This window comes from Toxorhynchites rutilus, chromosome 1 (genome assembly GCF_029784135.1).
Source record: "Toxorhynchites rutilus septentrionalis strain SRP chromosome 1, ASM2978413v1, whole genome shotgun sequence".
Lineage (NCBI taxonomy): Eukaryota > Metazoa > Arthropoda > Insecta > Diptera > Culicidae > Toxorhynchites > Toxorhynchites rutilus.
In genome coordinates, this window is record NC_073744.1 from 135,271,746 (window position 1) to 135,289,479 (window position 17,734).

Genomic DNA, 17,734 nt, shown 5'->3' on the forward strand with positions numbered 1-17,734 from the left:
AGATTGTGTTCTTCGTTACAAGTAAATTTAGGACTGTCATCCTTTTACATTTGGTATGATGGCATTTTGGTTTTGAAATCTTTGTTAGGCAAACACATTTTAGTCGGAACAAAAATGCCGCTGATTTTCATGAATTTGCAATGCCAATTTCCCCAGGCACCTTGGTTCTGAAGTCTGTATTGGGGTAACACATTTCAGTCGGAACATAAATGCCCCCGACTTACATGTATTTGCAATGCTAATTTCCTCACGCTCCATGGATTTGAAGTCTGTGTTAGGAAAACACATTCCAGTCGGAACAAAAATGCTCCCGACTTACATGTATTTGCAATTCCAATTTCCTCACGCTCCATGGATTGGAAGTCTGTGTTAGGAAAACACATTTCAGTCGGAACAAAAATACCACCAACTTTCATGTATTTGCAATGCAGATTTCCCCAAGGCTGCTTGGTTTTGGCTGTGTTGGGGACACCTTAAATCGGGCCAATCAACACAAGGCAGTTAGGGCGTGTAGATAACGCTTAACATTTTACAGTTGTTCAATTGTTTCTCTAATGAAAAATAACATTTTATTAATTGCGATAGAAGCGTAAAAATATTCCCTATCAATTGATGCAAACATCTTCCCGATCCAGTAAGAAATGTTCGAGTTATAAGCATTCGGAATCTTTCATTTTCTCCTGCATGTTCTGTGTTTAGGTTTTCATTTCAGGAGGAAAAATATTACATCTCTCATTTTTTAGGGAAATTCTCCGGTGCTTTACGATAAAAAAACCGCTAATGAACGCGGACGCTCCTGGTGTAGCGGGGAAACTCATTACCATTATCCTTTTCCCACTTGTCGTTAAATCCCAGCAATCCTATTGCCTCAAATTCATTCCCACGCTATCAATTATCGTCATACATGTTTGTAGGACAAGTGCATCTTTATGTCACTAGCCCACAGCTGCATACGATAATATTAATTACTCACCCTGGCAACATAACACTATGCAGAACTAACCCACTTAAACCAAGTGTGAAATGACAACACACAGAATAACCACTACCCTTTGTTATCCGCTTTGACCCCGTTCGCACCAATCGAACGCGCGCTCAAATTCTTGTGTTGGCTCCTCCTCCTTTTAGCTTAAAGAACAACTGTGTAGAGTTTAGGATTAAGCAAATATAGAAAAGTAGATGTAAAACGTAAGTGTGGTCAATCAGTAGTTTAAGTTCAAAGGAGAAATACATAGTTCGATCAGTATCCTACTAAATGTGTGTTTCACTACGAGTTATTCTTCGCGTGTTCAATAAATATGTGATTTATACCACATGGCGACCGTGACATTAGCCTGAATCATCGGCTAAAAGTGAAACGTAATACCACACTGGGGTGGTTGTGAGTCTGTCGATGATCATATAAATAGCAGGCCGTCAAAATCAAAAACGCAAGAAAGCAGTTACGCAATAAGAAAGGGTTGGTCAATAACCACAAATTAACTATTAGACAAGTGGTAGAATATTTAATCATTGTGTATAAATTCGTATCAAAAAATTAAAGATGCCGAAAAAGGGCACTGATTATCTGAAGTGACGTGGCTTCATGAGTACGACAAGCAACATCAAGTGCATGTGGAGGGTACGTGATCTATATTTGTGGTATATAATTTATTTTTTGGCATATAAATCCGATGCAGACTAAGACACATCGAACCTGAGGCTAACTATTTAAATCCATTGCTCCGTTTTCGAGTTAAGTCGGGAGAAACGGATACCAAATCATTTTTGTTTATATAGATATAAAAACACAAATATAAACCAGACGCAGACTAAGACGCATCCAATCTGAGACTGACTATTCGAATCCATTGCTCCATTCTCAAGTTAAGCCGTGAGGAACGGACACCAAATCATTTTTTATTTATATAGATGAGATAAAAAGGTGAAACAAATCATTCGCACCAGTTGCAAATCGTTGTACGCAAATATTTTCAGAAATGGAACACAAATATCTAGGATATGAGAAATTCGTGAAGTTTACTAACTTACTTCTATATTATACTATACTCACTTGTCGCAGTTGAAAAGATTGTTGAAAGATAATCAATATTTGGGCATTGAGGTCACGACTTAATATTAAAACCGTATATGTTTGAAAGACACATTCCAGATCATAGTTATGTTATATAGTTTGTTTGGTTGATTGGTTTAATTCACTCAATAAATTACTTCAAAAAATATGATGTCTTTTTTGTTTTTTTTTTACGTAGAGCTACGTCTTTCAGGAAGGGTGCCAAATCAGAAAACAGGTCACGTTTTTATGAAATGAAGTTAACGTTAATAACTATTTTCACTGTGAACGAATTCTCATGATTTGCATACCAATCGAATCGGAAATTCTTTAAGATTTGTTTGATATACACTAAAATTAACTAATCTCCAAAGGGTTTAAATTCATGAAAACTGGAAGAACTTAATTTTTCCCATATATTTGTTCTGACGATTTGTGTGCTAACCCTACCCGTATTTCGAATGCTTATAACCCGAACATTTCTTAACAGATCGAAAAGATGTTTGCATCAATTGATAGAAAATATTTCTACGCGTCTATCACAATTAATAAAATGTTATTTTTCATGAGTAAACAGTCACGCGTTACCAAAAAGCGATAACTGCCAAGTTTTGATTGGCCCGATTTACGGTTTCCCCAACACAGACTTCAAAATCGATGTACCTGTGAAAATCCACTTTGCAAATATACATGGGGGGTATTTTGTCCCCACCGTGCTGTGTTTCCCTAACACGAACTTCAAAATCAATGTGCCTGGGGAAATACGCTTTGTCAAACATGCAAGACGGGGGGAATTTTTCCCCACTGAGATGTGTTTCCCTAACACGGACTTCAAAATCAATGTGCCTGGGGAAATCCGCTTTGTCAAAACATTCAAGTCGGGGTTTTTTTCCCACTTAGCTGTGTTTTCCTAACATGGACTTCAAAATTAATGTGCCTGGGGAAATCCGCTTTGCAAATACTAGAGGTGAATGAACTGAAAAGTTTAAAACCTCTATAATTCATCACGTTCGTTTCTTGCAAATACATGCAAGTCGGGGGTATTTTTTGGTGTTGAATAGTTTTGGACTCGCTTGTCGTTGTGCAGACCGGAATGTTTCCCTAAAACGTATTTTTAAACTGAGAAGTCTCGAGAACTATGTAAACATGAGATGTGCAATAATTTCAGAGGGAAATGTAAAATACAATGATCGTTTGACAATTTTTCCGTTCACATATTTTGGTAGTTCTAGGCATATCAAACGTAAAACGACGTTCATCTAATTTATTATTTTCGAAGCGGTAAACAAGTGGATTGCATAATATAATTGCGTAGTTCTACGTCGGAAATATGCGGTCGTGTCCTAGATACAACCCCTTACAATTTTTTTGGTCTTATATGCCCCGCTTTCACTTCTGAACTATTTGGTTAGCCTATCGATGCGTGACCCAACGAGGCGATCGCATTTGGTCCGCTCTTCTAGAAAAACCACTAAGGGGCTAATAAGGGTAACATTTTTGATAGAAGGGTCAGATGGGAAGCGTCGAAATAAGGTACCTTTGTCTCATCAGAAGTTTTCCGAAGTTTTTCTCATCAGAAGCTTTGAGCACTATTCCGATGGCGACGATGAGACGAGGGCCAGGACAAAAATAGTGGAAAGAGTTAATACAATCAAGAGAGGAACTGAGAGAAATGAGAGAATTGAGAGGTGAAAGGATTGAGACGGACAGAGTAGAAATGTTGAGAGAAATGAGAGGGTTGAGAGGGTTCACATAATTGAGGAGGGAAAAGTTGAACGAGTTAAGCTCTCTCAGAGTGTTGGGATAGTAGGGAGAGTTGAGAGAAACGAAAGAGTTGAATTAATATTGTTAATAGAGTTGAGTGAATTGAAAGAGTTGCGAGGGAGAGTAGATAGTATTGAGGAGAGAATAAAAATGAGAGAATTCAGAAGAGAGAGTTGAGTTGGATGAGTGGATTGTGAAAGTTCAAAGCATTAAAGGGGCGCATGATGAAGAGAATTGGAGAGTCTCAATATCTAGAACAAACCAACAGAGTTCACAAAAGCTCAAGTCGTCTGGGAATCCAGAATTTCATAGTTAGTTTTCCATTTTAGGCCCTAAATCCTATTCGGTGAAAAAACGAATACTTAAACTTGCTGCTCGAAAACACAATCGAAACGCACAATAAGGCACGGAATCTCCTCCATGTGCTGATATTAATCACGTGAGGAGTACTATGTTCAGAATACGGAGTTAAGAACAATCGCCATCATGAAGATATTGAAAAATGTATACAAAGTTTTACAAGGCCTTATCAAGACGATGTCATGTCGTACAAAAAACGATATACAAAAGTTTTATGATTTTGTTGCCAGAGTGTGAGCTCATTTCTCGGAGTATTCACCGTGGGTTCTTCACTTCTCATTTTGGGAAAACTTAAAAACTTCCTCGTGAAACCAAAATAACCTAAGTTGATCAAAGGATATGTTCAATTTGAAGTGCGCCCTTCTCAGATAAAAATTTTAACAATTCGAGGTATGCAAGTTTCTTCGCTAGTTGCTGAAATCAAAAATGAATTCTAGCCTAAAGGAGTCGACTTCGCAAAGACACTTTCCGTTTTGATCTACGGGAGAGCGCAGCAAGCTCAACATCTCTAACGAAAACAAAAAAAAAGCATATTTTAATAGCACATCAGCCGCGCGAGGAGGCAAAAAAACAACACAAACAGCTCTGCGAGCTAATGTTATCGCGATAATCCGCTCCGGCGATCGTCTCCGACCGTGTCACGGAGGAGTAAAGTTTTATAATTTATGGTCCATTTGAAGCCCCGAATCTTGCGTGTTCAACCCGCGCATCCCACACTATCTTTCTCTCGGTCGGCTGAGAAGGATGACACTCAGTCCCAAAAAAGGGAAGCTTTTTCGTCGTCCACTTATTTATTTTTTTTTCGAACGCAAATGGTGCCCCGAGGGATTTTCCGTTCCGAGATATCCGAGAGTGTAGGATGCGCGCGAGACACCGGGATATACCCCGTTCGCGGGCGCGCTCGTGTCTTGTTCCTTTGTCGTTGCTTCGATTTTCTCGATGCGAGGGCGAACGGAGCGAGCGAGATCTTATTGTGCCGAGTCATTCCCGTCCCCAGTCTGAGAGGGGCGCAAGTGGCGGCGCGGCAAACTCGCTCGCGACGTGCGTCCATTATAATACCATATACATTTGTAATACTTTATATAGTGTTGTTTTTTTTTATTATCCTCTTTCATTCTTCGGGCTCTACAGGGTTTTATGATGATTTCTCGCCCTAACTCTGTGGCTTTCTGTTCAAGATTTGGTTTCTTTCTTCTTTCATCATCCTTTTTAAATCCATTTGATGTGTTTTTTTTCTTGTGGTGTTTGCGGGCCATATTTCGGAGTGTTTCTTTCCATATTCCTTCGTTCACCATGCACACACACACACATGCATACGGACGAAATATCTAATCTTGTTTTTCTGTTCTTCGGTGAGGCTTAGCTGGACTGCCCAACACAGGCTCAACAGCGTGCGCTTAACAAATACATCAGAATGAGGGGGAAATATAATTTGGAAAGAAGACGATGATGATGGGCTTAAGGTGATTGTACCTTCTTCTACTTATTGAGAGGTATGAAGCTGGGTAGCTAGTGTGGCACGGCTCCGGCGCAAGAAGATGAGAGCTGGCCGCGGTAGTGATTGTGTGGTACAGCAGTTTGTTTTCATAGTTGTTATTACCATGATTTTTCTTCCTTTCGCCCTTTTGCTCTATAATCTGGGGATCTATACGCAAAAGGCTAAAATCACGCCCTGAGTCAATCGAGTCGCCCATATACATGAATTGGGTGGAAGCTTGGCGCTAGCCGGCCGCGCCATGGAACGGGATCTTTTGGTCACTTTGCTTTGTCGTCATGTCAAGTAATTACAATCGAAATAGACGGGGCCAAATTATGTCCAAAACGGCGCGTAAATCGCCACCTGTGTCGGATTCCCCAAACCGATCCACTGTAGGTGGGATGGGACACCTGGGCGACTCATATCTTCTTGGTGAACTAGAAAACTCTAGAGCACAGCCCTCGTGGACACACGGGACTGAAATGACTTGCAAAGTAGTTGGTTTCACAAATATGGGTAAGAGGAGACGAAAGAAAAAAAAACTGACCATCTGGGTATGTAAAACGAGTTCCGTAGGGACTCGGACTGGTACAGTCCCAAGATAGATTTGCTCTGGAACAAGACTGGGTGACGGTCAAGCGCTCGTGTTTTTTGCTGCTGCTGCTCGCAGAAGATCCAGGTGAGGCTTTCAAACGTTAATTGGCGTAATGTGGAGTGCTGAGCAAACTTGTGGTGGACTCTTGAAGTAGGTCGCAACGTAGCAGTAGCAGCATATATGATGCCTCACACCTATGTCATGCTTTCTTCGACGAAAGGTCATTGCTCGGACCCCTCGGGATTGAAGACAAGTCTTCTCGAGCTCTCTTTCTCGGGTGGCTGTGGCGTGATTTGCAGAATATTTTCCACTTCAATAAACCAAAAGACTAGCTTCTGGATAGAAGCAGCACTCATATACACACGAGAAAAAGTTCCGAAATACCATCCTCCATCCCCAAAGAGCCCCGGATGTGTTACTCATAAAAGCCTTATAATTAATCTGCGCGCTAGCACACAGAGAGAGCCGAGCCGCAAAGGATTTAGCCATAAAAATATCGATGCCAGTCAAGGAAAATGTGAGTAAAATCAATCAAATATCAGAGAAGCGCAGGCAGCAGCAGCAATCAATCGGCTCTATTCAATTCTGAGATAATATTTGCTGTGTTTTGTGTTTGTGTATGTGTGATAATCCTCTTACAATCAGAATCGTTATAAACGATCGATGGTAATCAGCGCGAGTCAGGTTGGGCCGCGTGGTCATGTGGACACCGCCAGGGATGATTAGTGTGACCCTAATCTTCGATATCTCTTTCTTCCAAATTGATTGGTGATGTTAGGGAAGATAAATCACCACCTACTGGGCGGCGTGTGACTTGGGAAGCGGAAGTGACGATGGTCCGATCGTAATGTGGACGGTGGGAAGCAATCACAAATCAAGCACCTTCAAAAGTGGACCAGGAAGGAACTATATCCACTGATTGTGATGCGTAGGGCACGCAAATGTCTGAATTATGGCTAATTGCAATCAGGGACGATTGAGGTTTAAGCAAGTCTGTAGGAAATAACATTTTTCATTTCAAGAGTATAGATGAAACTCATTGCGGAAAAGCATTTCGCCGGAATGATCTTTCACATGATTCCAACAAAATTTCGAACGCAAAATTTATTATTAGAATTGTGCATAATTCAAGCAAGTTCGGTTATACTGAGGCTGAGATTTATGAATACCTCAGAAACAGATTCGCATCCCGAATCAAATGGGCGCGAAGTTTTTGAATTCTGTCAGTTTATTCGAGGTCTCTATGATTCTCATATGTATCATACGCTATTTTCGTGCTTCGAACTCTCTAAATCAACTCTTCCAACTCAACTCTCTATTCTGACAATTTGTTCATTCCTCTCAATTCTCTCTACTCTTTCAACTCTCTACTGTCTTTCCATCTGAATCCTCTGAACTCTCCCAACTCTCTTTACTTTCTCATCTCTATTCTCTCCTCGTATCAATTCTCTTAACTCTATCAACTTCATAATATCAAATTAATATGTCGACTTTCTCAACACTCAATTCTCTATCAATTCTATCAAATCTATCAACACTTTCAATTTCCTCATCTTGCCCAACTCTCTTAACACTATTAACTTTATTTTTTTTCTTAATTCTCTTAACTTTCTCAACTCTCACAACTGCCTCAACTTGCTCAACTCTCTCAACCAGGGTTGTCATAATAAAATCTGTGTTTTTCTTCAGAAAATCTGTATCGAGATCTGTATCAAGCTTTTTCGTCGTTTGTCTACTTTCAGCCACCACAGCAAAGAAGTATACTAATATTATAATTAATGCAACAATGTATCAGTTCGAACTTTTTCTAAACGAATTTTATAGTCTTATTCACTTATCAACGAAACCAAACGGTGCCACTATGAATTATAGATAACGGCACTCAGTATAAACAAAAGTTGTCATAATACTTGAGGAAAGGATTAATGGAAATCTACATGTTTTGCGGCACTGTGTGGATGTAAAGAGCATTGTTCTGTACGTTAAAACAAAAAGATAAAAGTCGAAAGATGCCAAACCAATTATTTTTTGTGATTTTGTGATGCGAAGAGTATCACACCAAGAATTATAGCAAATATTTTATGAACATAAACAAAAAAACATTGTTTAGTAAATACTTATCAGAAGTTTACAGAAAAAAGGAGGAATCTTGTTCATCTTTCATAATCTCAGAAAGTTACGACAAGTACGACACACATGTCGAAATTTAATACCACCGCAAAGGATTAAATTTATAGGTTCAATCTTTAATCATAATATTAGCTTTAGTGTCATTGATTGGCATATTTATTATGAATTTGACGATGTTGATGACTATTATTGAATCGTTATTTTGAAAAGTCTGTAAATCTGTATGAACACCAAAAAAATCTGTAATCTGTATCTACAGATTCTTGGTTTCAAAAAGTCTGAAAAATCTGTATAAATACAGATTAGTCTGTAGATATGGTAACCCTGCTCTCAACTATTCCAACTCTACCAACTTTCTCAATTCCCTTAAATCCCTCAACTCTCTTAATTTTCCCAACTCTCTCAATTCTTTCAACTCTCTTCTGTCACCCTTTTCCGATCCACTCTTCCAACTCTCAATTTTCTTCATTTCCGTTAATCGCTCAACTCTATACTTTTTCATCTCTCTCAACTTACTCGATTCTCTCACAATTTTCAAAACCGTATCAACTCTCTTACCATTAAATATCAACCATACTCCTGTTTCAATTCAAAAGGCTATCTCAGTCAGATAATATTTTTTGGGAGTTTTCTCTAATGTTATATTAGGAGTTAACCATAACACAACCTTGAACCGGAATGAATGAGTGACATTTTTGGCCTCCCAACAACTGCTGAAATTGTCACACAAAGTTCACCAATTCATCCCTTTTAAACACGTAGGACTGTGTCTTTCATTAAAGGTTCCAAATCGGAAAACATTTCACGTTCTCATGAAATAGTTTGAGCGTAAATAACATTTTTTGCCGCGAATGTATTTCGATACAAAAAATACCAAAGCGGAAGGAGCGCTGCAATGAATTCCAATTTTTCCATTTCCATTTTCCCGCAATCGGTTTGATTGTCATATTAGCTAATCACATTATTATACTTATTGTACCGAGTGATGATATAAAAGATGTCAAAAGTTCACCTGTTGCGTGATCCATCCCTCCGATCCCAAAGTCTGCTATGACAATCAATATAACTAGGTCCAGAAGGAACCTTTCCTAATATTTAACATTAGATATTTACTATCCTGGTATTTGATATATTTTGTTTAACAATTTGTGGCGAGCAGTTAACACCACTATCTTTCTCTCAATTATCGCGACATTACCAACATTATAGCTAAGGTTGTACCACTCATGGCAACTCTACACGAGCTGAAGATTGTACCGCCCAGTGACCATTCTACCCTGGATTCCTCGAGTCAAGAGAGACGCACCACGATTGATATGAGGTACAGACTAGGGGGGCTTCGCTGATCAATGGTCAGTTACACTCCAATAGGAAGTATCCCGTGTCGGCCACACATACAGAACACTGGAGACTACAACATCCCAATTATGAGAATCTTTGTAATACTAACCTCGAGTCAACCGCGAGTAATCGGTTACATATTACTAACATAGTTGTAAGACAAAAATTGTCAAAATATTGGACTCCCGGCCCCGTCAGGCTAACGCCACATGTGGCTTAATAAAATATATATTTTGGGAAAAAAAACATTATAGCTCTCGATTCTCTCAACATTAACAACACTCTCTCTTTCAATTTCTCTGACATTGACAACACGATCTCTCTCAATCCTCTCGACATTAATAATATTGTCGCTCTCAATTTTCTCAACATTGACGACTCTATTTATTTGTCTCAATTGTCTCTAAATTACCAAATACTATCTCTGTCAATCCTTTCAAGATGACAATTTCCCCTCGAAATGAAACCAGAATGAGGATATTGTTCTCATAATTATAAAATTTCAAAGCCAACCAACGGCAAACATTTTGAGACAGAATTATTTTGTAATGAAAAAATAATTTTAAGTTTCTTCAATTTTTCAAAATTTATATCTCCACTCTGGTGAGCCCAACACGGTACAACTATCAATCAAACATTGTTAGATTAGAACAGTACTCTGATAAAAATATACAGAAGAGAAATTTTTAATTTTTTTTAACATTAAATTCAATTTTAATTTTTTCAACAATGTTGTTAATATGTTATTTTTACCATAAGGTTCGTTGACTTTTCAGCAACTCTGTCGATTTTTAGCAACAGTTTGGTGGCTACTATCTTTAACCCACCCATGGCGAGCTTTTGTATATTTTCTAAGTTGGATAGGTGAGCCCCTGCAGCGTGCTTGTATCATCAGTTCTCCTTTTTCGTCTTCTTCTTCGATATTGAAATCATTCAATTCGTTCGTATCATCCGTGACGCTTTCGTCAATAATTTAATCAATAATTTTGAATACGCCCTTATGAAAAAAAAATCGCCATTGGAAATTGGACACAACATAATGAAATTTTTGAAGAGTTGCCACCTTATGTACAACATTTTTGGAAAAAAAAATCGTATCTCTCCCGCTAAAGGCCACGAGTTAAATTCTCACTTCCGACATTATTTTCGAAATGGAAGTAAAGTGACGAACCAGCCAAAAGTGTTGAATGTCACATAATACATAGTAGCGAGTAGTTTGAACTTTTCATTCAAAATAAAATCAAAGTTTGGTGTATTGGACTCAAAATTGTACGAGGACAACTACTTCTAGAAGCTGAAGTTTCGCTGTGGAACTTTGTTTGATTGGAAACCTTCTAATCACTCAAACTTACGCCTGAGCCTATTAGAAAATGAAGGAAATACTGAGAAGGAGAATCACGATACAAGATATTCCTTTTTCAATGTGTATTTGGAATCAATCACGAATCGAGAAAGCTACTTCATTCTCATTTGAAAATGTTGTGCAATAGGGATTCATTTTCCACATAACGTTGGATGCCTTCACTGCAGCAAGATGTCTGCCAGTTTCCAAGCGATTTTCCATGTTAGTGATGATGAAAGCTACCTCAAAGGGAAATTTGCTTCTGTTCGCCGAATAAAGAAATCAAATATCTAACATCATTGTTGCCTGTCTCACATATATTCTGCGATGCTCATCCATAAACTAGTAAATTTTGGATATCTCGTAGACGTCCTAAACGTACATCAATTTCTAGAAAAAAAGAGAAGTTTTTAAAATTTAATTTCGATTAAACGAACCATGATCAATGCTTAGCACTATTTCTATCAAAAGTGTCAAAGGAAACCTTTTATCGATATTTGTATCACGATTTTTACGACACCTTTGTCAAAAGTGGCTAAAAAGAACAAAAATCTACATGATACAGTTCCATTTTTCATTCATAGTATATGAAGTAGTTAAGATTCCTGGCAGAAAAAAAAATTCAAAGGCTCACAAAATCTTGTACCGTCATTCAATTATTTAACTAAATAAATTAATTGAAAATTATTATTAGAAATTCAACAACTGTTCGGGAAGAATCTACGCTGATAATAAATCCATGAAAGCCAACCGTGCCATGGGATTCTGTCGAAACCTGGTAGTAGTCTCTGTTCTGGAAAAGAATGCTTCCGCTGGACCTGATGTCACCATAAATATAACTTTTTTTTATCCCATCTGTTTATTATTTTTTTATTACTAGGCTCATCTAGCAATTCAGCTGTTACAGAGCCGAATTTATCGTGTACATTTTTTCTCATGTTGTATGTTACACAGTAGTGATATGGGCGTAAAAGTATTCCTATCTCATCGATACACATTTTTATCTATTACACATCAGCCATTTAGGCGTAAGAGTATTCTTTCTTGTTCTATTGATACACAACACATGTCGCATTTTTCGGCGTAAGAATATTCCTATTGTTCGAATGTTCACAGTTGGACACAGCGGGACTGTTGATATGAGGCTTCCATTGTTGTGTTTATAAATAGTACCAATTACCGATGTAGCACATCGATCGTATGTGGAGTGAGAGGCTGGGATCACCATCACATGATGATTGATGCATAGACGTAGTAGCTAGAATAACACACAAAGATGGTCAGTTGAGGGCCATGAGTTATAAGCTCACGATTGTTCGCTATGTAGCGAACACGCAACCAATTAGGCTACGAAGACCCCCCAACTTGTGACCACTTGTTTTGTAATGACCAAACATACAAAACTGCTTCTCCTAAATTTATGATAACTAATTTGACAACCTTGAAAGGGACTCAATGTTTATGAAATTTGTTAGGTGGGTTTTGGTGAGATTAACACCAATGTTCACTGAAAAACAAATTTACAAAAAAAAATCAAAATATCAAGATCAAAATGATCGGAAAGTCGGAAAGAAATGATCGATTTTCGCTTTTTTTTCGGAGTACAAAGAATCGATCCAAGAAATTGGAAATCGGAAAGAAAAAGATCGATCTTCTGAATATCAATGCAAGATCGCCCAAACCTAGTGGAATTGCTCTCTAGTCTTCACTGACTATCTAATAGGTCTTGTTGTTAATTTTGCTACACGGGGCAGGGTTGGCGAGGTTGTTCAACTAAACAAATCACAAGTTCTACAGCTATCAGAATGCACGGAAAGATGATATTCTATTACTGTAATTGCATTATACCAAACTAAGAGTTCATGTTTTAAACTATTCTAAAATTTGTAGAAAAAAGAAGAAGGGCTGAGTGATCTTTATAGAAAGATCGATCTTGTCGAATCGATTTTTCAAACGGCGTAGGGATCGATCCACTGATTAAATCGGTACCACAGAATCGATCTTTGAAAAATTAAAAAAAATCAATTTATCTGCTTATTTTGTATGAATGCCGTATTTTCTTCAAACAGGGAATACAAATTTAATAATTTCATTCAAGCATCAAAAGCATTTTGTTTTGTTCCTCAGCTCAACCCCTTGTGCCGTCAAGCAGTCGTTTTATTTAATACATTAATTGAAGAAACCATTATTAGACATTCAACAATCGGCCAGAACGATACCACTCAGAACTACGTTGACAATGATCCCATAAAAGCCAATCGTGCCATACATCTGTCATTTAGTTTAAGTCGATTCTTGATTTTGACGCCAATTCTAAAAAAGCAACTGCGCAACTGGTTACAATATATCCCCTCAATAGCTGCCGTTTTTTCTGTAATATGCGATCCAAGTGTTGACATTATGTTTAAAACAAAATGTTTAGTGGCCTTTGGTGAGATAAATAATCGATGTATACAGAAAAAAGAATCTACAAAAAAAATTCTAGGATCGAAAAGATCGAAATAAAAAAAATCGATTTTTTCGAGTACAAAAGATCGATGCACAAAATCGGAAATCGGAATGGAAAAGATCGATCTTCTAAGAATCGATCCGAGATCGCCCAATCCTACTGTAGGTTAAAGAAACGATTGAGTTGGGAAGTACTTTCGCTCGATTACTTCCGATTACTACCTATTTTCATGGATGAGACACGCACTTGCTGAACAGCGCTTCGATTCGTATGGAAAAAACGGAAATACATTGAATAAAATGATATATTTCAATTTCATCGAATAAACACAGTTTGTATGCACAAATCATAACACATTAAGTGCTTCGTTATACTGAAAATGAGAAAGTATGGAGCACATAACCTAACAAGCTAAACAATAACCGGATACCTGTTGATTTCCAGCTGGGAAGTAAACGTTCCAAAAGGGACCAATTCTAATGGTTTTCCAAAAGAAAACTATATTTTGCGCAAGATCGATTATTTGGGACAGTCTCGTTTACTTTGAGTAGACCTTAAAGGTGTTGTGTGAGAGAAGGACTCTGATTTATTTGGCAGCCGCCTACAAATGTAGGCGCAGTGAGTGAACGAATTTCCCCATAAATGTCACTTTTCCTCTGAAATGCCTCAATGAGAAGGCTTTGAGAAGAAAAGCGTATGTTAATTGTAGCCGAAAACTGTACTGAAACTTAACCCCTTCGCGTATGATTTGATTTCCAAAAGAGCGAACAAAATGCAACGCTTCGATGGGTCACGCATCGAGTAATTTCACTACTCGGCTGAGCGTCTTAGTGCCTTGTGATATGCAAGCACACCACGAGAGAGACTCGATGTTGTACGTGAAAGGGTTAATTACCGATGAGAAAATTGCAGAAACAGGGAGAATTTAGTTGTTAAAAATGCTATTAATCCTATCGCTACGAAAGACTTGTAAATACGTTCCTCTTATTCTCAATTTTTTGTGTACTTTCAATTGAAAAAAATGTACCACTGTTTAATTTGTGTTCATAATTAAATATTCCATCGAAATGATTCAATGGGCTAAATCATGTAACTGTCTGCGAACCCTACAAAGATCCAAACACAGTCAAATTCAGGCAAATTCCTTGAAAATGTGCTCTTGATTTATTTATGCTCTTGATGCTTTAAATTCGCTAAGCACTATTTCTGGTGTCTAGCAATTATACACATTTGGTGATAATAAACACGAAAACGAAATCTAGTTTGTAGAAAGAGAGATGAATATTCCGAATTGCGCACGAACAAAGATTATTTAAGCTTCAGATAAAACTGTTAAATGGGGCTAGGCTGTTTCGACATGAAGCTGTTCAAATCTCAATAAAATATATTAGAAATGAAGTCCGTACCCTAGAAAACGAAAAACTAACGTATAAAACATTTTTTTTTATCTCAGGTTGACTTTCATCTGTACATAATAATGTGTAAATATTGGCACGATAAATCAATATTTGCGCACAGTTCAACGGTGAGGAAGTACTGTTAGTGATGACCATTGAAAGGTCTGTTTGAGAACTGTTCGGGTAGATAGTGGGAAGATTTTTGTGTGAATCACTAAAATAAGAATGTTTCCACAGACAGTAACAAAGTGTGAAAAAACTCCGAAGCCGAACTTTCAAAAAATGACCCAATTTCTAGGGAAAATCGAAAACCGATCAATATCCAGCATAATATCCGGTCTTTGCTACCCCAAAGTGTAAGTTATATTTTTATAAGCATTGTGAATGGAAGGTTTCATTTCTCTTCCAAAGACCAAAATATAAACACAGATGCGATAACTTGAAGAACGTGTTGGAATGTTGGAATGTTGGAATCAGGACAAGACCAACAAGATTAGAAATGATGTCCAAAATAACAATATGAACAAATCAAGATGCAGTTAGGCTGCGTTTCCACACTGATTGTCTATAGATGAGCTCTATTTTAAAAAATGATACTGCATCTTATAAAATTGCGAACAAAAATCCATCAAAAGAATCTATTTCATAGATTCAAGTTTCAAATGAAACATAACTTCCAGCTTACATACATTACATCGCATTCAGACTGCGCCCCAGATGTCAATCTTCGCTTTACGGTTTCCCAAAAAAATCGACAGTTGGCCCATAATGCACTACAAATAGGCACACACACACATTAGTATTGAGGCTGTCAAAACAGAAATTTCAACGCATACCATCACACAGTGCGTTGTCCTTTCCGCGCAGTGTAATGCACACAACAAATCGATGTAACGAAACATACAGAGGAGGCAGGCAGCAAGGATCTTGTTTGCATACACACGACGAACCGAACCCAAACCAGGCCAAAAAGGAATCCGGGTCGGGAAGAAAGTCCTAAATAACATTTGAGTTACAAAGGCGCATCGAGCTTCAAAAGCAACGCGAAGCGAAGAGATTTTTGTTGGAACAGCGCAGTTGCAGGTGTGCGCAAAAAGTTTCCTGCTTTCGCGAGAAAGCAAAGAACACCCCGGCCGGGGCCAGTTGAGAGAGTGTGTGCTATATCCTTCATTCTCTGTCTCTGTCTGCCTCTTTCGCTTCTGCCCCCGTTGCATTTGTGGTTATCCTTGGCTGTGTCATTCGGAACCAACGTAACATGCTGCGCATCCTGCGCTGCGTATTGCACAAGTATTTGTGCGAACGTATCCTTGTTTTGGGTTGCGTGGTAGTATGCGAACTCGCCCCTCCCGAATCTAGGTTGTGTGGCTTATTCCTTGTTTTCAAATTGCTAAATTTGTTCCATGATTTTAAAATATATGATGGAAGCACTTACCAGCAGCTGAGTCGACAATGGTGGCCAGCAGAAATCCCGCAATGAGTAGCCTAATCCACAGATCTGAAAGCTCGGTGGCCCTTACGGAGGACGACCTCCTTCGGGCGGTCGTCGTTAACCACATAGTCCCGTGTCGAGATATTTCTCCTCCAGGAAATATTCAAATCCTTCCGGTGGGTATTGTTCACCCCGGTTGTAATCTATCACCCGAATAAATCCTTATCTTTTCCCCCGTTACGCACTAAACCACGGTTCACTCTACCATGTTGCACCCGACTATTAAAACAAGGTTTGGTTTTCCCATTTGTATACCGAGCACTGAGCACTATTTTTCCTGCAATCGCGATACATTCACTCCTCACGATTCATCCTTTGCTTGGCATTCAGAAGGCCCAAACTCCCGGTTAACACTCATTGTAATCGTTGCTGCACCATCCACTCGAACACCAAACTGTTGATCATTTGGCTATTAGTAAAATCGTATTTTTCCACCACTCGATCAGCGCACACGATTCGATCCCGTTAAAATCTCAAAATCACTTCCGGTCCTCTATCTTGGACTTCCTTTGTTTCACACGCATTACGGGGCTTTGCTCAAGATTTAATTGCCTTCTTGGATCTCTTCCGGTTTCTTCATGATCATCATCCACTGTGTTTTCTCAGATCACTTTCTTACACACAAAAAAAAACAGCCAAAACAGTCCTTTGCGTGCTTCAGGACAACGCGCGGAAACACATGAGCACAACAATTAAGCAAACAAGCCACACACTAGAAGGATCCTCCTCCACCGTCACGATCGCACCTCACCGTCGTAAACCCAGCACAATTCTCCATACGTGATCCCAGGCAATGGGTCCTCCTGAGACGAGAGGCACTACACACCACAAGGCACTTCAGAGCAGCCCAGAAAGCTGCAGGAAGCTTTTTCCAACGGACCAATGATCAAAAAAAAAATTACACTGAGCGCACGGAGCATGTGCATTCACTCTCGCGTCTCGATACACTTTGAGCAGGACTTGTTTTCCTAGAACACACAAACACCCGAGAGCGCGCCGCTAGCCTCCGTGTGTGGACGAGAGAGGGAGAGAGTGCCCCATCGCCGGTTCCTCTACCTAGCCGTGTGATCGAGCGGGATGGTGCTAGCACAAGGGGAAATGCAAAATGGCTGCTGGCCCGTATTGCTACCCGTCGATCGTTATTTCGACACGCTACGGGGGTTTTTTACTTCCGTCGACACACCGGAATCAATGAAATTTGGCATTACTCGCAATACGGATTGTAATTACGGAGCGTTTTTCAAACGCTTCCATACAAAATGCGCTCATTCAAACGTGGGAAAGGATTCCGGATCTACTTGCAGTCAGTGCGAAACTTTACGATCGAGCGAGAACCA

General features: G+C 38.9%; 1 protein-coding gene across 1 annotated transcript in view; it reads right to left on the reverse strand.

Annotated features, from left to right (window-relative positions):
- Nucleotides 1–17,364, reverse strand: part of LOC129761772 (neurogenic locus Notch protein) — a 236,508-nt gene extending 219,144 nt beyond the window's left edge. Inside the window, exon 1 of the mRNA XM_055759535.1 lies at nucleotides 16,341–17,364. Coding sequence (XP_055615510.1) covers nucleotides 16,341–16,464 — 124 coding nt within the window. The 5' untranslated portion in view covers nucleotides 16,465–17,364. The remainder of the gene's footprint in view (nucleotides 1–16,340) is intronic.
- Between the last annotated feature and the right edge of the window lie 370 nt (nucleotides 17,365–17,734).